Raw genomic sequence first — 24,961 nt, 5'->3', positions numbered from 1 at the left:
CCTGGAGGCAGGAGCCGGCGCGGACACGGGGGGGCACTGCTCCCCGGCTTGCTCAGCCCGATCCTTCTAGAACCCAGGACCGCCAGCCCAGCAATGGCACCACCCACCGTAGGCTGGGCCCTCCTCCTTTAATCACTGGTTAAGAGGGCTCCAGCTGTGTCCCAGTGCCGGGCGAGCAGCCGGGTCGGTGCTGAGGACACAGGCGGTTAGAGCTGGCAGGGGTCGGGCCTCCACCGTGTGGGTTCTGGGGTCCGGCTGGAGCTTGAGGCCTGTGTGGCCGTAGCAGAGGGAGGAGTGTCAGGCGCGTCTGGGCGAGCGGGGAGGACTCGGCCGTGCGGTCACAGAGCTAGGCGGGAACCAGGCCGCGGTGGGCGAGACTGGACAAGGCTGTGGAGGTGGTGGAGGTCTTTGGTCCCCTCCGCAGCGCAGGTGCCTGCCGCTCCGCCAATGGCCAGCAGGTGTCGCCAGATGACATACACAGCTGCATCCAGGCCGCCTCCCCCCCCCCCCCCCCCCCCCCCCCGTCACTGCAGCTAGGGACGGAGGGTCCTGGGTTCGAGGGCGGCCTTGCGGCTGGACGCCATATGCAGGAAGGGCAGTGACATAAACCGAAAGTCATCAGCAGGTCCGCAAGTGTGCTCATGGGTGCTGCTCAGCAACAGCCATGTAGTGGGTTGCCACGCAGCTGTGGTCTGGCTGAGCTTCGGAGGACAGGGGTTCAAATCCAGCACTCACACCTGTGCCTCCTGCTCTGGGCAATCCAATGCCCTCTTCTGGTCTCTGTGGGCACTCCATGCACACGCTGGCAGAGCATCCACACACACAGAAGAAAGAGATTTGTTTGTTTGCTTTTGTTTTTTGAGACAGGGTTTCTCTGTGTAGCCTTGGCTATCCTGGAACTCACTCTGAAGACCAGGCTGGCCTGGAACTCAGAGATCCGCCCGTCTCTGCTTTCCAAGGGCTGGGATCAAAGGCATGAGCCACCACCATCCAGCTTTTTTCTTAGAAGAAGAAAAAAAAAGGTCAGGGGCTGGAGAGATGGCTCAGACGTTGAGAGCACTGGCTGCTCTTCCAAAGGTCCCGAGTTCAAGTCCCAGCAACCACATGGTGGCTCACAGCCATCTATAGTGAGATCTGATGTCCTCTTGTGTCGTGCAGGTGGACATGTAAGCAGAACTCAGGGTGGGCAGGCAGGGGCAGTCAGAGCTTGGAGTCTGGGGCCAGCCTGGTCTACAGAGTGAGCTCCAGGACAGCCAGTTCCACACAGAGAAACCCTGTCCCAAGAAACAAAGGAAGAAGAAAAAAGAGAAAGGTGCCTATTACATTAGACATAGAGAAAAGGTTCCTGTTCCTGGTTGATGCAATGTTCTCCCAGAGGTACAGGAAACTGACTGCCCAGTACAAGACCCTGTGAAGTCTGAGACAAGGGCCAGCCTGTGTAGCACAGGCTCCATCTGCCAGAATCCTGGCCGCGTCGAAGGTGGGAGTCACGCAGGGTATCAGCGTTTGGTCCACACCGTGGTGTCCTGAGAGCCCTGAGTGTCTGGTCCCAAAGGGCCAGGCACCGTGCTGTCTTTCCGGCCTCCTTACCACCAGGCCGGTTCTGACGCCCCCCCCCCCCCCCCCGCCCACCCGCTCCCGCGCGCTGCTCCCATCCGCCCGCCCGCAGAGCAAGTCTTGGGACCGCCCCAGCCTCAGTGGGCGGGGGAAAGCTCCCTGTGGCCTCGGTGACCCGGCCCGGCCCTATCGCGCTTTCCATCTGCTGCGAAGCGAACCAACTGTCAACCGAAGTCAGTGGGGCAGGCGTGGGCCACCCACCTGGGGCGCGGGAGGGAGAGACGGCAGAAGCTGTGTTTCCCTGGGGGCTGTGCGCGCCCTCTCTGAACCTCGCCTTTGCTTCGTTGGCGGCAAGTCGTGAGGCCCGCAGGCTCCCTGCGGACTAGAGCTATGGGAGCCCGAGTGGTCTAGAGCTTGTAGTTTGAGGAGCCTGGGGCCGTGCGCGGAGATTCAGCTCCCGAAGTCCTTTAGTGTCGCTGTGCCCTCTGCAGACTCTTTAAAGCCACGCCCCCAGCCGTCAACAGCTCTGCCTCACTTTGGTCTTAGAATGTGTCACCACCTGGCGCCCTGAGGGGTTCATCATTCTGTTTGGTTTTGGTTTTAGGTGGGTGGCAGAGGGCAACCTGTAGAATTGGGTTTTCCTCCCGCCACTTGAGCCTGGGGACAACTCGCGTCAGGCTGGGGCGCAGCTGTCACCCCCGACTTCACATAAAAAGTTCTGCTTTGTCCCATGTGGAGCAAGACAGAAGCCCTCCCCGTCTAGGTGCTTCAGGAATGCAGGCCCCAGGCCCTCTCTGGTTCTTCTGCTTCTTTTGATCTCTCTGGGACCCAGGGTGCCAGACGTGAGCTCCCTCGGCTTCCCCCCTCTCTCCTCGGGAAAGCCCCTGCCTTTACCCCATGCCTCGGTTTCCTCAGCTGTCAAATTGGGGTGTGTGCTGAGGGAGCCCAGACAGACACGGAAGCACGGGCTTCCCTCCCACCTCAGCCGTTCTGAAAGGATCTCTGAGCAATAGCTGTGCCCATTCTTGCTTCCTTCTTGGCCCAGAGGAGGGGGCCAGCTGGGGCCAGCAGCGTCAGAGGCTCAGGGGTGAGGCCACCCTCTCTGGAAAGGAGGAAGGAGGCCCAAGCCAGACACCACGGGGACCGGGCTGTGAGGAGGCAGCCACCCCTCCCTCCCATCGCTGGAGCCTCCCGCCTCGCCACCGACCTGTCTGGCGGGCAGGGCCAGGTCTAGGCAAGTTGGAGGGGGCGGGAGGCAGCACCCAGGTCCCCGCCCTGTTTCCAGCACCCAGGCCTCTCTCGTAGCCCTTGCTGGGCTCCTGCATGCCCTAGGCAGGAACCTCAGGGCCCCTGGAGCGGCCCCCACCCCCCTCCATCCAGAGAAGGAAGAGTCCCATAGCTGGGGCTGTGAGGGCCCCAGGAACCATGTCACCTGCTGTCCTGTGAGACATCCACCATGGCCAGGTCTCTGACCTGGGGCTGCTGTCCCTGGTGCCTGACGGAGGAGGAGAAGACGGCTGCCAGAATCGACCAGGAGATCAACAAGATCTTGTTGGAACAGAAGAAGCAAGAGCGCGGGGAGCTGAAGCTGCTGCTGCTGGGTGAGTGTGCGGCCGGGCACAGGGTCGGCGACTCCGGCGACAGCAGCCCCGTTCTCTAGGTGGGAAGAGCGAGGCTTCAGGAAGCTGGGTCTCTCGCCAAAGGCTCAGCTGTGCCTCGGACTGTGGGGAGGTGGCCCCGGCGGGCGCTGCTCCATAAACACACCCATGTGTGTCACGGGAAGGGAATGAAGGTGAGCGTCTGTCCAGGCTAGCCCGGGCAGGGGCTGAGCCTCTTCCTCCAGCCGCCCGAGCCAGGGCTCCAGGCTGCCAGCCACTGGGTCCTGGCCACCAAGGGCTTTGTTCTGGGCCTATGTATATCAGTGGGCTGACTGAGTCACTCATTCACTCACTCACTCATTCATTCATCAACTCTGAACTCTTGAACCAAACAAAGTGCTCCATGCCTCTCAACCTAGTACTCGGGACCCTGAGGCAGGAGGATTGTGAATTAGAGGCCAGCTTGAACACTGTCTCAGAAATCAACAAAAGGGGGAGGGGCAGATCGGCAGGAAGAAAGATCCCTGAGTGTCAGGGAGACCCTGGTTTCCATCCCAGGGCCACACGAGCCAGATGTGAGGAGTGCCCATCTGTCAAACAGCACCCAGGGGATGGAAGCAAGAGGATCAGGAGTGCAGGATCACCCTGGGCTACAGGAGTCTGAGGCTAGCCTGCACTACATGACACCCTGGTTTGAAAATGAAGCCTTGGTGGTGTACACCTGTAGTCCCAGCACTTGGTTGACTGATAAATCAGAATTGTCATGGGTTCAAAGCTACCCTGAGCTACACAGTGAGACCCAGTCCAAATGATGATGATGATGATGATAATCATGATGATGATGATATCATTATCCAAGAATGGCATCTTCACTGAAGGACAGGACAGATGAAATAGTGTTCAACAAGTGCTTTTTAATTCTTATTTCTGAAAGGAAGAATTCTTCTCCCCCTTTAATTCTGGCATAAAGCCACACTCCACCGCAGCCTCACTCCTCAGAAGGGAGTCCCCACGGCTCTCCCCCAGTCCTGCATAGATGCATCTGTTTTTCTGCCTTATTCTCTCCTCTTTCAATGTTCGGTCACTTTCATAAAGAAGTCTTCCGAGCCCAGAAAGCTTTGCACGAAGGTTTTGAATTCTCAAGGGTGGTGAGATGGCTCTGGGGGTGGGGTGGGGAGGGGAGGGGCTTGCTGCACAGACCTACAACCTGCATTCAAAGCCTGCACTGAGACAGAAGGAGAAAAGAGACTCTCCAAAATAGACCTCTGACTTCCACATGCACGCCATGACACCGCTCCCCATCCCATGTTCACACTTGAGAGGAGTGTATTCTGTATCCAGAAAGTACTGCTCAGGGGTGAGGGGACGGGGCAGGCATCTTTGGGGAACACACCCATCTAGTGCCTGTGAGGCCTTGGATCCATGCTCAGAACCAGAAAGAGAAACGGAGAGCCGTTAAGAATACCGGATTACCTGATCCCCTCATCCCGAGTCGGGGTTCTCACTGTTGTTGACTGAGCCTGCTTCCTGTAAGTCATTTCTCGCCCTGGATCCGTCATGCCTGTGGCTTGTCATTTCAGCAGTATTTCTGGTGTGCCTTAGTATCCCTGGCTCCGCCACAGGGTCTTTGCCCCGCTTCACCTGAGCCTTCAGCCTCCGGACCTCAGGCATTTCGAAGCCTGCTCTGCTCCATGTGAGTCTGAGAACAGGGCTCAGCTCTTGGGAAAACAGCATTGTCTGGTGTCCAGGCCACTTTCACACTCCCGCATATCTCCTTCCTCTTTATCATTTCAGTTTGTACCCAAAGCCCTCTACTTGCCTAACTGATTGTGTCTCTAATTACACAACAAAGAAGGGCAGGGGCCGAGCCTGTCTTCAGTCCTATATTCCCAGAGCAGAGCACAGTAAGAACACTCAGGTGGAGCTCAGTAAACACAGAGAAGGATGGGTGGATGGGTGGATGGGTGGATGGGTGGATGGGTGGGTGGGTGGGTGGATGGGTGGATGGATGGATGGATAAATGGATGGATGGATGGATGGATGGATGGATGGTGGATGAATGGATGAATGGATGGGTGGATGGATGGGTGGGTGGATGGATGGGTGGGTGGATGGATGGGTGGGTGGATGGTTGGGTAGATAGGTGGGTGGGTGGATGGGTGGATGGGTGGATAGATGGTTGGGTAGATAGGTGGGTGGGTGGATGGGTGGATGGGTGGGTGAGTGGATGGGTGGATAGGTGGATGAGTGGGTGGGTGGGTGGGTGGATGGGTGAATGGATGGGTGGGTGATGGGTGGATGGATGGGTGGGTGGGTGGATAAGTGGGTAATGAGTGGGTGGGTGGGTGGATGGGTGGGTGGATGGATGGGTGGGAGATGGGTGGATGGGTGGGTGGGTGGATGAGTGGGTGATGAGTGGATGGATGGGTGAATGGGTGGATGGGTGGATGAGTGGGTAATGAGTGGGTGGATGGGTGGATGGGTGGGTGGATGGATGGTGGGTGGATGGGTGGGTGGGTAGATGGGTGGATCTGTGGGTAAGGGGGTAAGTTGGTGGATGGGTGGATGAATGGACAGATGGACAGATGGGTGGATGAATGAGTAGGTAGGTAGAGTTTTATTTGTGAGTTTTGATGGATGGAAAGATGGATGGACGGATGAATGATTCCATTTTCAGGACAGATTCCTTCTAGTCCTTCCCAGCATTGCTCTGACTGTCTCCTACAGCCACCTTTCGGTGTTCCCCTCTTTGCATATCCTGTCCCCTCTTCCAGTGTCAGGTGGACCCTGGGGTTTGTGCGGCCCCTGGGCACTGCCATGCGCTTTCTTGGTGGATGCCTCTCACTCCATGTGAAAACAGGAATCGAATCCAAAAGCATATTATTTTTTTCCTGGAGTGGGCAGGGATTTTGAGGAAGCTGGCTGGGCTGAGCCGAGGCGGGGTTGAGAGAGACTGTCTGCATCAAGAATGCGGCAGCCAGCATGTGACCAAGAGTGAAAAGCCAGGATTAATGCAGAAAAGTGCTTTGTTGAGCAAGCCCAGAGAGGTGAAGCAAGTTGCCCGAAGCCACACAGCTCACAGTGTGCTTTCTCAGGCTTGTATTCCACGTGTGCTTCTGTCAAGGACTGAAGAACCCAGATATCAAATGACAACTAAGGAAACTTGGTCATGGGAGGTGTCAGCATCTGTCTGGGGTCTGCACAGCTATGCGCATACCCAGATGTGGTAGCTGGGCTCCCCACGTGCCCCATTTCCTGGGTGTGAGATGCTGAGTCCTCGTGGCACCCGCCTTTGGCATGACTACCCCCACATTGCTGTCCCCAGCCTGGTTGCACTTCCTCCTGCCATCTCCAGAAGGAAGCAGCCACTTCCTGTCTGGGTTGGGCAGCCTGGCCAGGTGGAGAGAGCTGTTGCCACAGCCAAACCCCCTATGGAAGTTTCTGGAAGGAGAAGAGCCCCAGGATTTGCCCTAGAGCTGCATCGGCTTCTGTGTGCTTCAGAGCTCCAGCAGAGACTGTCACAGGCTCTTCCTGGGCCTTGGGTTTCTGTCCTGTACTTGCAGACCACAGTCCACGCAGGGCACCTGCTTCAGTCGCTGGCCCCTCGTTTTGTGACAGAGTCTCTTGCTAGAGTGTCACAGATTCCCTAGGCATCAGCCTCCGGACCCCCTGTGGCTAACTCGTGGCTGGCCCTGGCTGTGTTATTTTAACTGACTTTTGTCTTGGTTTTTCTTTTTCTCTTTCTGGATTTCTGAGACACAGTTTCTCTGTGTAGCCTTGGCTGTCCTGGACTCACTCTGTAGGCCAGGCCAGCCTCCAACTCACAGAGACACGCCTGCATCCGCCTCCCAGAGTGCTGGGATTACAGGCCTGCACCACCGAGCCTGGCTTGCTTTTATTTTTCCAGAACGGGTTTCTGGAACTCACTCTGTGTAGACCAGGCTGGCCTGGAATTCAGAGAGCCACCTGCCTCTGCCTCCCGGGTGCTGGGATTAAAGGTATGAGTCACCACTGCCCAGATTAACTCTCTTTTTGTTTTGTTTTTAGAGATAGGGCTTCTCTGTGTGTGTAAAAGTCCTGAACTCGCTTTGTAGACCAGACTGGCAGAGACACAGAGATCCAGCTGCCTCGGCCTGTGGAGTGCAGGCACCACGCCTGGCTGGCTTAAGTAATTTTTAAAGGGTTACTTTATTTTTAGTTTGTGTGTCTGGGCGTCTGTCTGTCTGTGTGTGCGGTACCTGAAGGGGCCAGGAGACACTGATAACAGTAGGATTCCCTGGAACGGGAGTCACACGCGGGCGTGAGCCGCCATGTGGGTGCTGGCGCCGAACCTGGGTCCTCCGTAGGAGCAGCCGTTTCTCTAGCCACCCAGACTGCTCTCCAGCGCCCACGCTCTGTGTTTTGGTTTTGATTTGCCATGTTGCCCAGGGTGACTTCCAAGTAGCAGTCTTCTTGCGCCAGTGTCTGGAGCAGTGACCACTAATGTGCCACCATGGGAGGGGAGTAATGTCGCTGGGGCTGGAGAGATGGGCCAGTGGTTAGAGCCAGAGGGTCTGGTTCCGTTCCCAGCACCCACAAACACCTGCGATCCCTGTCCAGGGGACTTACCGCCCTCTTCTGGCCCCTGCAGGTACTGCACACACGCAGAGCCGCGCAGGCAAATAAAATGAAGAATAAATTAATGGCAAAATTTAAAAACTCAGGTCATTGAGTTACAACAGAGTGAGTGCGGGGAGCCCCTAACTGTTCTCCCCCTTCAGTCAGAAGTGGGATGTGAGTATTTAGGGTTGAGCAGGAGGTCACAGGTCATGTCCTTGCCCTGTTGTGTCCCCCCACCCCCACCCCCTGGCACAGCATCCCTGGAAAACCTCACGGGGCGGAGGCCGTCTGCGCAGGCCGATGCCTGTGGCCGGTTCTGCTAATGGCGCCCTCGGGGGCCTGATTCCTGCCCTTATTTTGCGTCCTGGGAAACTGTAGAAATGCTGGTCGTCTGTGACGGCTGTGCAGCTGTGCGGCCTCTGAGCCAGGATCTCAGGAGACACTGACACAAGGAGAACTCGGTCTCATCATCACTCTAAAAGCTGCTGGAAGGAACGCGGGCTCGTCCTGGCGTCTGAGTCAGCTGGGTCCCGGCGCACGCTTGTGACCCAGGCCCCTTGGAGTGGAGTGTGGAACCAGGAGGTTTGTGAGATCCAGGCCAACATGGGAACTTAGTGAGACCCTGTCTCAAGAGTAAACAGAAGTGGCTCAGAGGTGGAGCCCCGCCTAGAATTCCCCAGCGAGGGGCTGGGGGCGTGGCCAGGGTTGAGCTGAGGGCGCGGTCATGGTGGAGCCCCGCCTAGGATTCCCCAGAGAGGGGTGGGGCGTGGCCATGGTGGGAATGGGGGTGTGGTCATGGCGCAGCTCCGCCTAGACTCCCCAGTGAGGGGCTGGGGCGTGGAGCCCTGCCTAGGGCGCAGGAGGATCTGGGTTCAGCCCCTTGAAGGAGGCCCCAGCTCCGGTATCTGCAGGCCCTGTTCCACGCGGCTCACACACAGCTTCCTCCACCCCTCACCCCTGTCTTCCTGCAAACATCATTAATGACAAGGAGTTTCTGGACTCTTCTAAGAGACTGAACGCCTTGGGAAACTGAGTCTCGAGAGGAGCGCACGCCCCTGCCTGTCCTGTCCACATGACCCTCAGATTTGCAGACAGTAGTGCCCGAGTCCCGTTCCGTCCACCCCCCACCCCGCGCCCCTTTTTTCTTAGCCAGTATCTCAGGTAGCCCAAGCTGGCTTTGAACTTGCTATGACGGCGAGGATGGCCCTGAACTCTAAACCTCCTTCCCCCAGCCCGAGCTCTGGGACGATGGGCCTGGGCCTCTGTGCCAGCTTTAGGTGGTGTGGGAATGGAACCCACCACGCGCCACAGGTGAGCCCCCGGGCCGCGGCCCCCGGCCCTCGTTCCTCTTTCTGTTCTTGTAGCTTTTCCCACTTCCTCCTGCATGAGCCCCTGACCCTCAACCTGGGGAGTCTCATGTGGTTGGTCCCCACTTCCCTTCCTTGGAAAGGCTGTGTGGAGTGTCCCAGGGGTGGACTGCTGACCAACTGGGGCCAGCCTCTTGGTTCCTGTCCCCAGGCTTGGTCCGTCTGGTAGGCCTCGGGGTGGGGGTGCTCCCAGCGCCCCAGTCAGGCGGCAGGGAGCTGCGGCGTGTCTGTACGTCCTGAAGATTTTAATATGATCATTAGAGCCATGGCTTCGCTGTGGCTGCTCCGGCCAGGAGCTTTCACTCTCTTACTGAGGTCCACCTTCCTCCGGGGCATGGTGGTGCGAGCCTGTCACCGCCGCCCCGGGAAGCAGGTGGGCTGTGAGCTCCAGGCCCAGGCGGCAGAGAGCGCGTCCCACCCCAGCGCATGAGCTGGAGAGAGGGCTCAGCCATTACAAGCTCTGGCTGCAGGGGATCCCGGTGCAGGTCCCAGCACCACCCAGCTCACAACCGTCTGCAACTCCAGGTCCAGGGGGTCCGACACCCTCTCAGAACAGCACGGTCACTGCACACATGCGTCATGTAGACACATGTGCAGGCAACACAGACATCCATGTAAAATAAAATTAACAGACCTGAAAGAAGCGATGTAAAAATGTTGCTCCTCCTGAAACAGACATAGAATATTGCAGGAGCGCTGGAGTGGTTCCAATGCCACTCGACCTGGCTGTGGGTGAGTGGGTGACCCCACCCCATCCCGTGGCAGGACAGTTTACACATCCAGTGTTCTTTTCTTTTTTTTTTTAACATTTATTTATTTGGGTGTTTTATGTCCTCATGTACAGATGCACGCCAGCAGAGGGCGCCAGATCTCACTATGGATGGTTGTGAGCCACCATGTGGTCACTGGGAATTGAACTCAGGACCTTGCTCTTAAGTGCTGAGCCACCTCTCCAGCCGCAGACACCCAGTTCTTACTGCTGCCCTTTCAGCACAAAAGCCAATCCAGGAGCTAGGTTCTAATAAAACTTTATTGGTGGCCAGGGGCCCAGCTCAGCTGCGCCTGCCTCGCCTGCTTGAGTCACTGAGTTCCATCCAGAGCACAACTCAGCCACATCGTGCTATGGACAGGGGGTCCGGCTTGGCCTTCCTGTGACCATCGCTGTCGTTCTTGTCTTTCGATGTTTTTACTTGGGTTTCTGCGTGCTTGTGTGGTGCTGCTGCCTCTTCATGTTGAGGTCAGAGGCCAATGTCAGGCGCATCTTTCTCTTTCTATTCCACCTTCTTTTCTTTCTTCTATCTATCTATCTATCTAGACACAGAGTTTCTCTTTGTAGATAGCCCAGACTAGCCTCAAACTTACTATGTGGACCAGGCTGGACTCAAACTCACAAAAAGATTCACCTGCCTCTGCCTCCCAAAGAGGCATGTGTTACCCCCCCAACCGGCTGGCATTTTCTTAATAGTGATCAATGGGGGAGGAGCCAGCCCATGGTGGGCGGTGCCGCCCTGGACTGGTGCTCCTGGGTTCTATAAGCAAGCAGCCTGAGCAAGCCTCAAGAAGCCAGCCAGTAAGCAGCACCGTCCACGGCCTCTGCATCAGCTCCCGCCTCCAGGCTCCTGCCCTGTTTGCATTAGTGCCCTGACTTCCTTGAATGCTTTGGAAGTATAGACCGGATAGACCCCTTCCTCACCATCTTGCTTTTGGGCATGGCGTTTCATCATAACAATATGAACTAAAACAGAGACCCACGTGCTTCACACTGATGGTCAGCTGGACTGTCTAAAACCTTCTGAGCCTCACGCGCAACTGCACGAAAAAATGCAGACTAGTTCAGCCTCAGGCTGTGCCTGGTGGGGTTGTGTGGCCGGAGGTAGCTGAGGGTGAAGGCGCCATGGACTCGGGGACGGGACTGGATGGATGTGAGCAGCTGAATCTGCTCCTAGAGGGAGGCTGTGCCCTGTGGCTGTGGGCCACACAAGCCTTGTCTGATGCTGCCGAGCCGGACATTTTGTCACAACACTGTGAGGAGTAACGAAGGCGCTGGTCCCCATGGAGCGGCTCAGGGCTCCGTGGTCGCCGAGGTCCCGGGGGTCGCCACGCCCATCGTGGACCCTTCCCCCGAGCGCGCTGTTTGTCCCCAGGGCCAGGGGAGAGCGGGAAGAGCACGTTCATCAAGCAGATGCGCATCATTCACGGCGCAGGCTACTCCGAGGAGGACCGCAGAGCGTTCCGGCCGCTGGTCTACCAGAACATCTTCATCTCCATGCAGGCCATGATAGACGCCATGGACCGGCTGCAGATCCCCTTCAGCAGGCCCGACAGCAAGGTGAGCACAGAGACCCCTGGGCGGCGTGGCGTTTCGGAGGTGGATGAACAGCATTTCCTAGCAGGGATCCCAGGAACATTCCAAGAACCACAGGTCAAGTTCCCCCATATGCTGGAAACGACTTTCCTAGGGCAGCTGATCTCTTCTTTTAATTATGTGTCTGTGCATGTGAGTGCATTCCCCCAAAGGCCAGAAGAGGGCGCTGGATCCCGCGGGGCTGGCGTTAAATTAGCGCACTAACCAACGTGAGGGTGAAATTCGTGTTCGCAGGAAACGCTCTATCCACTGAGCTGACTCCCCAGTCACCAGGTCCCCTCTGTCTAAGGATTCACTCCTGCTGGCTTAGGGCCACCCTGATGGAGTGGCCTTCACGGTCCAGCTCCAAACACTGAGTCATGCTGTGGTCCCAGGGTCCCTGCTTCTGTGTGAACAGCCTGCCTTCCTGACAGGCCCTTGGGGACACCCCTACCTGTCACCCAGGGTCACCCACATGCTCCCCAGTCCTGTAACGCCCTCATGACTCCAGGCAGAGGCATGAACAACTCCGTCCTCCTCCCCCGGAGGTGCCAAGGACAGACAGGGCTCATTTGGGTCACCTTACAGAACACATGGAGGAGCCGGAGGGGAGCGGGTGTCCCTCCTCCCCGACAGGCCCCAGAAAGCCTTACCCGGCAGGAACAGGCCCCTGCCTTAGCCTTCCTCAGCTTTCAGGCTCCAGCCTAAGGCTGAGGGAGAGGCTGGGCACTCAGGTGAGGGTCCTGTGACCCCCAAGCCCTCCATGGGGGTGGGAATGGGCAACAGGCCAGCTGGGATGACCTTCCCCCCAGAGAACAGCAACTCTGCAGCGAGCACAGGGGGCTTGTCTTCAAGATGCCCCTGGCCAGCTGGGTCCCCTGGGTCTGAGGAGAAAAGGCCTCAAGTCTCATGCATACAACGGTGCCCCCACTCGCACCTCCTGCCCCCGCAGGGACAGCGGGGCCTGGCAGAGGGAGGCCTGCCTTCCCCTGCCTTCCCTTGCCTTCTCCTGCCCCTGCCTTCCCCTCCCTGGGAGACCCATGCTCTTCTCTGTGCCTCACTCCATAAAATGGGACAACTACGGAGTCTTACTTCACCAGTGCCACCCCTCAGGCATTGTTCCCTGACATCTCCCGCCCATCTGGGGTGAGGACTGGTCCTTGGCGGAGCCCAGAGTGGGGCAGCAGCGCTCTGGGAGAGGCCTTCCTGGAGGAGGGGGTATTTGTACAAGGGCACCGAAGGATGAATAGGAGTTCCCTCCCAAGAGGCTGCCTTTCCTTGTGTGGGCCAGGTAGGGCTGTAGGCTCGGCCGCAGTGATACCAGGGTGGGTTAAAGGGAGAGAAGGACTGTGTTTCGGGGATGGGTGTGAGGCCCATTTCCCGCGGGCTGCCGAACCTCTCCCTTGTCTCTACAGCAGCACGCCAGCCTGGTGATGAGCCAGGACCCCTACAAAGTGAGCGCGCTCGGGAAGCCCTACGCGGCGGCCATGCAGCAGCTGTGGCGGGACGCGGGCATCCGCGCGTGCTACGAGCGCAGGCGTGAATTCCACCTGCTGGACTCCGCCCTGTAGTGAGTGTGGCGGGCTCTGGGGGTGGAGGGCGTGGCCGCGGGAGAACGGGGAGGACGAAGGCGTGGCCTCAGGGCGTGGCCGAGGAAGGGGCGGGTGGAGGGCGTGGCCGCGGGAGAACGGGGAGGGGAGGAGGGCGTGGTCGCGGGGGCGTGGCGCGGAAGGGGTGGGACCCAGGGAGAGGGGTCTGCAAGGGGGTGTGGCCAGGGCCTCCGAATGTGGAGCCAGGAGGGGGGGCGATGGAAAGGAGGGACCAGGGGGAGGCTGAGTGGCAGCTGCCTGGCTCCACCGGGAACCCGAGTCCTCCGTGGGGTCCGAGCTGTGGCTGGCCCAGATGTGCGACCCCAGGGCAGTGTCCTTCCAGGCCCGTGGGCAGCACCGCACACCCCGGGCTTTCAGGGGCCCCAGCCGATGGCAGGCCCGGCCTCACAGGCCTCCCTTCACAGCTACCTGTCTCACCTGGAGCGCATCGCCGAGGAGGGCTACGTCCCCACGGCGCAGGACGTGCTGCGCAGCCGCATGCCCACCACGGGCATCAACGAGTACTGCTTCTCCGTGCAGAAGACCAAGCTCCGGTGAGTGGGGGCCTGACCCGGGAGTGCCTGCGGGTGTAGGCTGGGGCCCCGAGGGGTCAACATGAGTTCTCCGGTCCCGTCCTTCAAGGAGGACAAGCCCGACATAGGCGCCTCCAGCACCCTTTGTGGTCCAGCCCGAGACTTTGAAGGACAGAGCGAGAGGTACCACAACTCCACCACGGATCTTCGTGGAGGATGGACATTGTTATTAGGGTGTTGCAGGATGGACAGGAGTTCTCTGGTTCTAGCCCTCAAAAGGATGCCTCTGGGGAAGGAAGGAAGGACAGATCGTGTGGTCATCACAGGGATGGAAGGATGGCTCGGGCTGAGGGGAGGTAGTCCTGGAATATTTTAACATCCATGGGGGAAGGGAGGCCAAGAGGCCCCAAGTGAGGAGACCAAAGAAGAGAAAGAGATTAAGGAACCCCATTTAAATAGTGGCATCATGCAGTCAAGGTCACCCAAGAGACTGGGCCAGTGACAGGGGTCAATAGGGGTCAACAAGAATACAGGGAGAGGGGACCATGCAATCGATGCTAGGCGCCACCTGAGATAGAGAACCATCTGTGCCACCAGCAGGTGTCTGAGGCTGGGCACAGGGGGACACTACGCCACAAGGGTCACGGTCAGGGTCAGCACATTCCTGAGGCAGCTTAGTCTGGATCCTCCACATGCTTTAGAACAGGGCCCAGGCCATCCCAGCCAGGTGATCCCCAGGGTTTGCCACTGAGGTATTGTGATCCACAGAGAGCCCAAGGCAGGATACAGCTGGGAAGCAAGGTTGGAGCCATGAACCAAGAGCATAGAGATACGGGGAGGGACACGGATGCTCAGGGGCTACAGAGGAACAGGACTGATGATGGGTGGATGGGTGGATGGGTAGGTGGGTGGATGGATGGATGGATGGGTGTGTGGATGGATGGGTGGATGGATGGGTGTGTGGATGGAAGGATGGATGGGTGGGTGGGTGGGTGGGTGGGTGGGTGGATGGATGGATGGGTGTGTGGATGGATGGATGGGTAGGTGGGTGGATGGATGGGTGGATGGATGGATGGGTGGGTGGATGAATGGATGGATGGATGGGTGGATAGGTGGATGGATGGATGGATGGATGGATGGGTGGATGGATGGATGGATGGATGGGTGGGTGGATGGGTGGATGGATGAATGGATGGATGGATGGATGGGTGGATGGATGGATGGATGGATGGATGGGTGGGTGGACAGGTGGATGGAAGTATGGATGGGTGGATGGGTGGGTGGGTGGATGGATGGGTGGGTGGGTGGATGTATTGTAGAAAATATAAACCTATTAATGTTTACTATTAATAGCTTATAATTATTATAGCAGTTATTATTAATCTGCTACCATATCAGTTAAAAAGACATAGACACCGGATGGATTATTTTTATGTTTCTTTTTTTGAGACAGGGTTTCTCTATGTAGCCCTGGCTGTCCTGGACTCACTTTGTAGGTCAGGCTGGCCAGATTCACCTGCCTCTACCTCCTGAGTGCTGGGATTAAAGGCCTGTGCCACCACTCCCAAATCTGATATAATTTTAATAAGTCTATACACTGAACTGGGCAGATACAGGAGCTAGCTTGTCTCCTTATCAAAGAGTCCTTAAGGTAATAAACACACCTTTAAATGCCATGCCCTGTAGGTCTCTGAGGCTTTTGAAGACCACCTATTTAACTGTGCATATCATCATCACCTATATTATATCTGAATAGGCAAAACATTGCTTGTTTTTAGCTATTTACTATCCATTTAACATAGGAAGTGTAGTTCTGTGATAAACTAGACTATCTGACAGGACCATGAGTTTGATTAACTATTAATTTATATTTTTAAACTATACAAAACAGCTTGTAATAGCAGCTTTGAAAAAGACTGGAAGTAAGCTTTGTATTAAACATGTATATGTGTGTAACAAAAAGTAACCTTACATTTGTTTCAATGCACCAAAATTCACACAGTGAAAACCTTACATTTGTATCAATGCACCAAAATTCACACCTTGAAAACCTTACATTTGTATCAATATACGATAGTCCATAACAATGTAAACAAAAAAAATAACAATTAAAGCTACAAACTGAAACATAGATTCAATAATTTACCTTTTGTCTTATTATTCCTATAAGCTAGTTATATATTCCGCCTCTCTTTTCAACCATTTTCTCCTTACCTTAGAAAGAAAGAGAAAAAGAAATAAATCCCTGATTTTAAGTTTTATACCTTGTTTTTTTCTCTTAATAAGACAATTAACAACTTATAACCAAATCCTCTAAATGATAACAACAGCAAAAAAAAAACAAAACAACAAAAAAAACCTACCAACCCCACCTAAAGGGAAATGGCACATCATTCTTCTCAAAGTTGCTTCCTGCTGATTTGGGGGCAAAGGAGTCCTTTTTGGGGGCCCGCCTAATTTTGGAAAAATTGATTAAGCAAGCTAGCAATGGCATTTGTTGTCCGCTCTCTAAATGCTGTGAAATCTCGGCTTAATTAAAGTCTTGTTTGGAACAGTCTGAAAGGCTGGACTAGTTGAGATCAGCAGCTTCGCTGACGCTGTCCTGGGAGCAGACTTTCGGGGAGCAGCACCGGAAGCAGCTGAGCTGGATCAAGCAGGGTGCTGGAACAAATGTGTCAGCGTCTCAGCAGCCTGCAGTTTGAATCGCGTCAGATTTGTCCGATTCTTTTGTTCTGAAAACATATAATTTCTCACAAGTCATACATAGTCCTAAAATTGTGAATGCATGAGATGCACAGGAAGCACAGGGCAGTTAAAGATGCTGTTGTTCTTTGTACGAGCAGAAGAAAGGCATCTGTCTTTCCTTAAGCCAGTCTAGATTGTAAACCGATTTATCTGTGCCATTTAAAAGGATGGTGTGAATACTGACACAAGACTGTATGGTGTCAAAAATCTTATTTTGGGCCCTCGGGCCCCGTGGCTCCAGGCTGAGCCACCACCTGTCCCCGAGAGAGCCCACATCTGTGGGGCCTGGCTGGCTGCTCAGAGCAGCAGAGAAGGCCTTGCCTTTTATATCAGTTTTAATTAAACTCCTCTTTACCTGTAGTGCTCAAGCCCGCCCTACGTAGACTGTGCCTGTTTAGAGGCTTGGGCCTGGCTTTCTACATTCGCGTGGCTATATTTGCCCTGCCCTTTCTGCACAGCAAATGTGTAGTTTTGCCTTTCAAACATAGGAGGGTGGCCTCTGCGTTTGGGACCTAACTCAGGCTGGCCTGCGTTTCGCCCCCCATATTGTCCCCTGTGCCCCTCTGTGCCAGGTTGAGTGGCCACCTGTTCCCTGTGAGCACCTCATGTCTGTGGGGACAGGACAGCTCCCCAGAGCAGGAGCTGTCACCTCACCTCAGCCGGGTCTCAATAGCTCTGGGCTGTGGAGGCATGCAGCTTGCGTCCTTCAGCCTAACTCTGGGTCCTTACACTGATTAACAGAATTTCCCTTTCAGGCCAAAACGCCTTTTGGCACCAGTTCTCCCAAGAGAGCCCCACTTCCTAAGGAGACTGACTGGCTTCTCAGGGCAGTGCAATATCATCCTCTCTTTACAGAAACCCAAGATTGATGTGTATCCATTCTCTAGCTCAGTAAGGACATTATTATCCATTGTAAAGAAAAAAAAAACTTACAGAGTAACTTAAGGGGAAAAAATGTATCATTTTCTCCAACATGGATGGATAGATGGATGAATGGATGGGTGGGAGGGTGGATGGATGGGTGGATGGATGGATGGATGGTTGGGTGGATGGATGGATGGGTTGGTGGATGGATGGGTAGGTGGGTGGATGGGTGGATGGGTGGGTGGATGGATGGGTGGATGGGTGGATGGATGAGTGGATGGGTGGATGGATGGATGGGTGGGTGGATGGGTAGATGGATGGATGGGTGGGTGGATGGATGGATGGATGGATGAGTGGATGGGTGGATGGGTGGATAGATGGATGCGTGGGTAGGCGAGTGGATGAATGGGTGGTTGGATGGATGGGTGGGTGGGTGGGTGGATAGATGGGTGGGTGGATGGGTGGGTGGATGGGTTGGTGGATGGTTTTTGAGTGCTGAGGAACTGTGCCCAGTTCAGAAGCACATGGGAAGCAGAGCTGACATGTATTTCTTTGAGAGATGCTTGAGTCTTCTGTGCTCTGGCATAGAAACTCACAAATGCTCTGTTGGCCTTTCATGACCTGGGGTGCAGTTTGAGGCAGTGATATCAGAAGTCTGTCACCAGCCCTGTCTGTTAGCATAGCCCCACTATTTTTTTTTTTTTTTGAGACAGATTTTCTCTTTGTAGACCAGGCTAGACTCAAACTCAAGAGATATTGCATGCTGAATGCTGGAGTAAAAGGCGTGTGCTCCTACACCCGGCTTGGGCCCTCTTTTGAGTGACATTGCTTGATCTGCAAAGGGCATCTGTGGGTTTTTGAAAGGTGTGACTGAAGTTTCACATGTGAAGATGGAGGAACTCTCTCAAATGCAGCTGCTTAGCTTGCTTGCCTCAGTTTCCTCTTCTGTGCCCTCCTTTCTCTGAGAATTTTTAGTGCCATCATCTGTCTGTAATCTACACTCAGTCACAGCTACTTCTGGGGAGGATGACATGGAGCTTGATATCAGTGACTCGGTTTCTTAGAAGCCACGGGAAGGGGATGCTCTTGGCTTTTGTTGTGTGTGGAAGGGAGGGTGCATCCGTTCTGGGGACCAGCAGAGGGCAGAGTGACCCATTCTACTGATGGGAAAACTGAGTCTGAGGAGGTGTGAGCAGAGCCCCTGCCTTCCATCAGCCCCTGTGCCCCACAGCTAAATAGCTTCCTGTCTCACACACAGCTGATACTAACTGATTAAGATTTTAATTATGTGTGCCTGCGGGGGGATGGGCTGGGGTTGTGTGCGTGAGCAGGTAGCTGCCAGAAGGGGGCGTCAGATCCCCTGGAACTGGACTCAGAGAGTTGTGAGCCACCGCGGGGGCGCTGGGATGGAATCTGGGTTCTCCGCAGGAGCCGCGGTGCTCTAACCTCTGGGCCGTCTCTCCAGCCCAAATGGACCCGGTGCTGATGATGCTTCCGTCGCAGAGAAAATGTTGGCCTGCGCCAAGAGCGTTCTGTGATCTCTGTGTGTGAACACGCGTTTGCATGCGTGTGCAGAAACGTGCATGTGGAGGCCAGGGGTGGGGCTGGGGTCGGCTGTTTTCTCCACTCACTCTCATCTTTCGGCGGACGGCGTCTCTCGGTGTGCCTGGGGCTCACCCCCTCAGCCAGCCTCCGCCCCCTTCGGGCTCATCCTCCCTCCTCATTGCTATGGTTACAGCTGCATGCTGGGAATCCAAAATCACATCATCCCATTGCTTGCCACAGACCGACTCCTCAGCCCTGAGGTTTCTACTCTTAACACGTGCATGAGGGCACGCGCGCGCGCGCGCACACACACACACACACATCTATGGAGGGAGGGGGACAGAGAGAGGGAACATATGTATATATACCTATGGGGGAGGGAAGGGAAGGGGAGGGAGGGAAGGCTGGCCTTACGCTCCCTCTACAGTGTCCTCCTGCCTCAGCTTCCACGGCCGGCCACACAGCTGTGCAGCCTGTCCTTTGATATAACAGCCTCACAAGTCCGGTTCGGCTGCCTCCCGGGGACTGCGGAGCAGGGACTGGGTCATGTGACCTCCGAATGGTGGGTCTCCTGGTCTCTCTCCAGCATCGTGGATGTTGGTGGCCAGAAGTCGGAGCGGAAGAAGTGGATCCACTGCTTTGAGAACGTCATAGCCCTCATCTACCTGGCCTCCCTGAGCGAGTATGACCAGTGCTTGGAGGAGAATGACCAGGAGGTGAGGGGAGCTGTGTCACAGGCACCCCGCCCTTGGGGGTGGAGGACCCCCCACCCAGGAAGCCCCACCTGCCTGAACAGGGAATGTCCTGTGAGGTCTCACGGCGACTTTGATCTTAACCCCCCACCTGCCCACCTCAGCACACATGAGGCTACCATCCTCTGCTGCCCTCACCAGGAGCAGCAGCTGTCACACCTATACACAGCTTTGGCCAGAAGAGATCACACCTCAGGTCACACAAGGTGACGCAACCTCCCATGTGGCTATAGCAAGGTCCTGTGGTCGCCATGACCAAAAAGAGCAGCTTGGTGGCTTGGGACAGGGTTCTTACTTCTGGGCACTGGGAGCATGAGGGCAGGTGTGGAGGCCCCCCCTCGTCCCAGGTTCCTCTTGGTGTCTGGTGTCACACTGACTCAAAAAATATGTCAATCAACACAGGATGTCGGGCACACAAGGTCCACACCCAGAGAGGGGGGAGACACCCCAAGTCTTTCTTATCCTCCTGGGGTCACTGCCCACCTCTGTCCCTCACCCAGAACCGCATGAAGGAGAGCCTGGCACTGTTCGGCACGATCCTGGAGCTGCCCTGGTTCAAGAGTACGTCCGTCATCCTCTTCCTCAACAAGACAGACATCCTAGAAGAGAAGATCCACACCTCCCACCTGGCCACGTACTTTCCCAGCTTCCAGGGTGAGTGGTTCTAGAACATTCCGTATCTCTCCCCAGCGAGAGCCTGTCCAAGGCTCAGCCCTCACTCAGGGGTCTTGGGTTCCCAGCTCAGCTGCTTCTGATACCTCCTGAGCCTCAGCTTCTCCCTCTGTGGAATGGAGGTGAAGGTGACCCTCTGAGCAAATGTCATGGAATAAGAAAAGATGCTATAAAAATCTACCTCACTGGGAGATGCTAGGTGGAGGCTCCACCCCCGGCCACGCCCCCAGCCCCTCAACGGGGAATTCTAGGCGGGGCTGGACTGCTGATCCCCACTTCTGTCCTATACTGTGGTTGTCATAGTTTCATCAACTCTCTTTAGTAGCATTCACATAAATACACACACACACACACACACACACACGTTTTTGTTTTTGTTTTTGATACTGAGTTTCTCTGTTTCCTGGCTGTTCTGGACTCCCTTTGTAGACCAGGCTGGCCTGGAACTCACAGAAATCTGCCTGCCTCTGCCTCCTTAGTGCTGGGATTACAGGCATGTGCCACTGCGTCTGGCTGTAACATCTTTATTTTATTTCATTTGTGTAACCTTTTTTTTCCCCCATTTTGTTTTTTGAGACAGGGTTTCTCTGTGTGGCCCTGGCTTTCCTGGAACTCACCCTGTAGAACAGGCTGGCTTCCACCTCAGAGATCCACCTGTCTCAGCCCCCTGAGTGCTGGGATTATAGGCGTGTGCCACAGTCTCCCGCATTTGACTGCATATTCATGCAGAAATGTGCGACTCTCGGAAACAATGTTGGGAACTCGCCTCCCACAAAATGAGGCAGGCTGAGGCAGCTAGGTGGGGAGCACTGTCACCCTCCCTCAGATCCTTCCTGGGGGAGACAGTGTTAGAAGAGCCGGGGACTGCTGCTCAGGAGGCCATGCCAGGCCTCCCTGCCTAAGCCCGCCAGTCTGCCTGGCTCAAGGTCCCACAGTCAGGAATTTGGTTTTCTCGTTCTGTCTTTCTTTCCCTTTTGAGACAGGGTCTCACTGTGTAGCTCTGGCCGGCCTTCAACTCTGTAGAGCAGCTGCCCTTTCGTTACTCAGATCTGCCCTTGCCTCCTGAGCACTGGGATTAAAGCTGTACACCATCGGGCCCAGCCCAATGGTCAGGCATTTGGGAAGAACCGAGCTGGGTAAGACTGCGTGGTGGGTGGGACCAGGAAGACACCAGGAAGGAGCCTTCTCCCAGGAGTACTGCGCTGTGAGCACTAGGGAGTTCTTCCCCTCTCCCCCTCCCACATCTCAGTGTGGCCGGCTCTGGGTGGCCAGACTCTCCTGCCTGTCGTGGTCAAGCCTCAGCGCTGTCTGTGTGCGTCTATCTTGCTCGTCAACTGACCGAGCAAGAGGCGAGGCCGCTCTGTCTAACCCTGGAGGGTGAGGCAGGCCTGCCAGAGGCCATCTTGGAACCAGCTCTCTCTTGTCCTGTGGCTGCTGGGACAGAGGGAAGGTGCTCAGGGCCCTAAGCCAGCAGAAGTGAGTTTCCCGCCAGCTTAGGAGACCTGAGACCCAAAACTGGCAAGCACCACGTGCCTACTCAGGATCAGGTGCTGATCTGCAATGCGGGCAGCTAAGATTGGGGGGGGGACACTTTGACACCAGCCCCCCTCAGCTGTGGTCCAGGCTACTGTCCATGCCTGACGCCACGCCAAAGGCAGCTCTGGCGCCAGAATTTTCCCACTGACTTTGTCAAGGCCGAGAGTCCCTAACCCCCTCCCCCCAGCATGCTGCTACATCCCCCAGGGCTGACTGACTGGGTACAGATGTGAAGTTCTGCTCGCTCCCAGCCCTGTCTAGCTGAGCAGTCCTGAGGACCAGGCTGTGGCCTGGAGAGGCCAGGAAGAGAAAGTGAGTGGTTTGGAAGGGCCGTTTTCAGCAGAGGGCTGGGGCAGTGCCTTAACCGCTGTCCTGTCCCTGCAAAGAGCCGCGGAGACAGCTCTTAAAAAGGAAGAGTTACAGTTGTGGGTTATAACTCAGACGGTTAGTCTGAGGTCATCACGGCGGGAGACAGACAGACCTGGTGCTGGACCACAGCTGAGGGCTTCACATCTTGATCCCTGGTGGTGGCTTTGGAACCCTCAAAGCCCATTACCAATGACGCACCTCGAGAAGACAGACCTCCTTCAAGGAGGCCACCACAACAAGGCCACACCCCTAGAGGTCACGCCTCCTACAAGGCCACACCCCTAGAGGTCACGCCTCCTACAACGAGGCCACACCCTCTACAATACCATTCCTCCTCATCCTTCCCAAACAGTTCCACCAACTGGGGCCCAAGCATCCCAGCACAGTAGCTGGTGGGGCCTGTTCTCACTCAAACCCCGTGGACAGATTCCAGAGACCGTATTTACTGCGGTGTTTTGCCTTCTGTGACAATTTTCTCATAGTTACTGCTTAAAAAGACTGAGAAATCCTCGATGGCAGGGTGAGATGGCCTAGCAAGTGAGAGACCCCGGATTCAATCCCCAGTATTGCCAGGAAACAAAGTCGGGCGGTGGAGGCAGAGTCAGATGGGTCAGGCAGATGGGTTGCTGTGAGATCGAGGCCAGCCTGGTCTACAGCGTGAGTCCAGAACAGCCAAGGCTACACAGAGAAGCCTCATCTCGAAAAACCTAAAGAAAAAAAGAAAGAAAAGAAAGATGGAAGGAAGGAAGCCCACAGAATAGGACATCTCCATTGCACAGATGGAGAAACTGAGGCACAGAGCGAGGCAGTCACCGGCTGGCAGTAAGCCGGTGGCTGGAGGGTGCCCACGTGCAGGGCCAAGGCAGGAGGCTCTGCTGTGCGCTGCCAGTGAGCCCCATTCCCTCGGGACAGGCCTTCTCTCTGGGCGGCGACAGGAGCCCTTCCTCCGCCCCTCCACGGCAGGCGCATGCTCAGCCACTATCAGAGCTGGAGGTTCGAACTCAGGTTCTTGTGCTTGGCAGCAAGCGGTCTTAGGGCCATGGCCTCTGCCCTGGGAGCCAGGTTCGAACCCACACTGTTTGCCCCTGGAGTTTTCTCCCCTCAGCCCTGTGTGAACTCCACACTTCCCAAAGAAGATGGACAGTGTCTATAGAGGACCCCGTGGGCTAGACACCCCGGGTCTGGACAGCTGCAGGGCTCCTGATATGACTGCAGCAGGCCCCGCCCCACTCTACCCCCCAGCTCCTCAAGCTGAGCCCCACCCTCCGTTCTTGCTCACGTGAGTGACGCTTGCTGGCTGGAATGGCAAAGCTGGCGCTGCCCTCGGCAAAGACGGCCCAGGCGGCTCTGCCCGACCTTCCCCGCCCGGGGGCAGGATGGCCAGAGCTGTCACAAGCCCTGGGTTCACTCCCCAGCTCCGCACAGACCCGGCTTGATGCCTCTCGCCCACCCTCCAGCCCTGGGGAGGTGGAGGCAAGAGGGTCGGGAGTTCGAAGCCAGCCCGGGCTACAGGCTGACCTGGAGGCCAGCCTGGGCTACACAGGGAATCCAGGGTCGCCCTGGGCTATGTAGGGAGTTCGAGGCCAGCTACAGAAAGGCGCCTACCGCCCCCGTGCCCTCTCCGCAGGTCCCCGGCGGGACGCGGAGGCCGCCAAGCGCTTCATCATGGACATGTACGCGCGCGTGTACGCGAGCTGCGCGGAGCCCCACGACGGGGGCAGGAAGGGATCCCGCGCGCGCCGCCTCTTCGCACACTTCACCTGCGCCACGGACACGCACAGCGTCCGCAGCGTGTTCAAGGACGTGCGGGACTCGGTGCTGGCCCGGTACCTGGACGAGATCAACCTGCTGTGACGCGGGACGTCCCTGCGGGCGCGGGCGGGGACAGAGCAGCGCGCCCCCTGGCGGCCGCGCCTGGAACCGCAGCGCGGAGACTCCCCGCGGCCGCGCCCCTGCCTCGGCGCCTGCAGAGCGCGGAAGCCAGGCCCAGACGCGCCCAGCTCCTCACCGGGCCGCCAAGGCCCGACCCGTCTGTAATTTATTCCCTCGCCCCCTTCTAGTGACTAGAGGAAGGACGCGAGTCGGGCCTCTAGCCCCAGCCCTCGGGAAGCAGAGGCAGGGGGATCTCTGTGAGTTCCAGGCCAGCCAGGGCTACCCGTGTCAGACACCAGAAACCAAGGCCGGATGGGACAGTGTGGCGGCTTGCGAGCCCCCAGGGTCGCCGACCACATCCTCCCCAGCCTCACTCTGGGGTGCGGAAGGGTGGCAGGGGGGGGGAGCGAGGAAGTCCTGCCTGGTGTCTGCCCACTCGGGACTGAGGCGAGCTCCGGCCGAGGACAGACTTTGGACATATCCGTAGCTGGGGGGAGCCCTCCGCACCCACGCCCCAGCCCACGACACTACTCCACGCGGTGCGGCGCCGCTGTGTGCTCGCGTCCTCCACAGCCTCCGCATGGCGGACACCGAGGGGAAGCCCGAGGTGGGGGTGGGGCGGGGGGCAGAGGACCGAGTCCCACAAGACGTCCTCCAGCCCCTCAGCAATGGTGACACTCCTCCCCGCGCGAATCAATAAAGGTCGTTGAAAAACCAAAAAGCAGGAAACTGAGGAACAGAGAAATACTGTCTCCTGTGTGTTCTCAGCTCTAAGGGGGGCTGAGGCAGGAGGATTGCGAGTCTCTTGTCCTGAATTACAGCGCAGCATCCTCACCTTGAGCCAGGGATGGTCCATCCTGGGACCAGGGCCCAGTGCAGGATAGAGACTTAGGGAGTCAGGGCAAAGGGGCCAGGGCCCTTTGACCTCAGGCCTCGCCTGGGTCACAGGTCAGAGCAAGGGCTCAGCCTCAGATCGCGGTGGGACAGGGGCTCAGGGCAGGGTGTGGCTGCAGCCAGGA

General features: G+C 56.7%; 1 protein-coding gene and 1 long non-coding RNA gene across 3 annotated transcripts; one reads left to right on the top strand and one right to left on the bottom strand.

The window, feature by feature from the left end:
• Positions 1 to 521: 521 nt before the first annotated feature.
• LOC132648774 (uncharacterized) lies at positions 522 to 4,900 on the bottom strand. Its single transcript, XR_009587182.1, has 3 exons — positions 4,629 to 4,900; positions 1,819 to 3,213; positions 522 to 1,274 (listed from the first exon to the last, which is right to left on the bottom strand). It is a non-coding gene; the product is annotated as an uncharacterized LOC132648774 (long non-coding RNA).
• Positions 3,014 to 24,678, top strand: Gna15 (G protein subunit alpha 15). 2 transcript variants are annotated; one of them, XM_021636833.2, is made up of 7 exons: positions 3,014 to 3,158; positions 11,266 to 11,450; positions 12,884 to 13,035; positions 13,480 to 13,608; positions 19,328 to 19,457; positions 19,994 to 20,147; positions 23,698 to 24,678. In XM_021636833.2, exons 1-7 carry the CDS (start codon positions 3,014 to 3,016, stop codon positions 23,922 to 23,924), a joined length of 1,122 nt encoding a protein of 373 aa, XP_021492508.1. In that variant the 3' UTR covers positions 23,925 to 24,678. The 2 variants fall into 2 exon arrangements, with proteins under 2 accessions (XP_021492508.1, XP_021492507.1); XM_021636832.2 differs by having other exon boundaries at positions 12,881 to 13,035.
• The last annotated feature ends 283 nt before the right edge of the window (positions 24,679 to 24,961 follow it).

This window comes from Meriones unguiculatus, chromosome 17 (genome assembly GCF_030254825.1).
Source record: "Meriones unguiculatus strain TT.TT164.6M chromosome 17, Bangor_MerUng_6.1, whole genome shotgun sequence".
Classification (NCBI taxonomy): Eukaryota; Metazoa; Chordata; class Mammalia; order Rodentia; family Muridae; genus Meriones; species Meriones unguiculatus.
Note: the sequence above shows the minus strand (reverse complement) of the source record. Positions and strands in the feature narration are given on the sequence as shown.

Coding starts and splice junctions, on each gene's coding strand:
- Gna15 (XM_021636832.2), top strand. CDS start 3,014: ATGGCCAGGTCTCTGACCTGGGGCTGCTGTCCCTGGTGCCTGACGGAG. Junction 13,609..19,327: donor GTGCAGAAGACCAAGCTCCG/GTGAGTGGGGGC, acceptor GTCTCTCTCCAG/CATCGTGGATGTTGGTGGCC. Junction 20,148..23,697: donor GTACTTTCCCAGCTTCCAGG/GTGAGTGGTTCT, acceptor CCCTCTCCGCAG/GTCCCCGGCGGGACGCGGAG.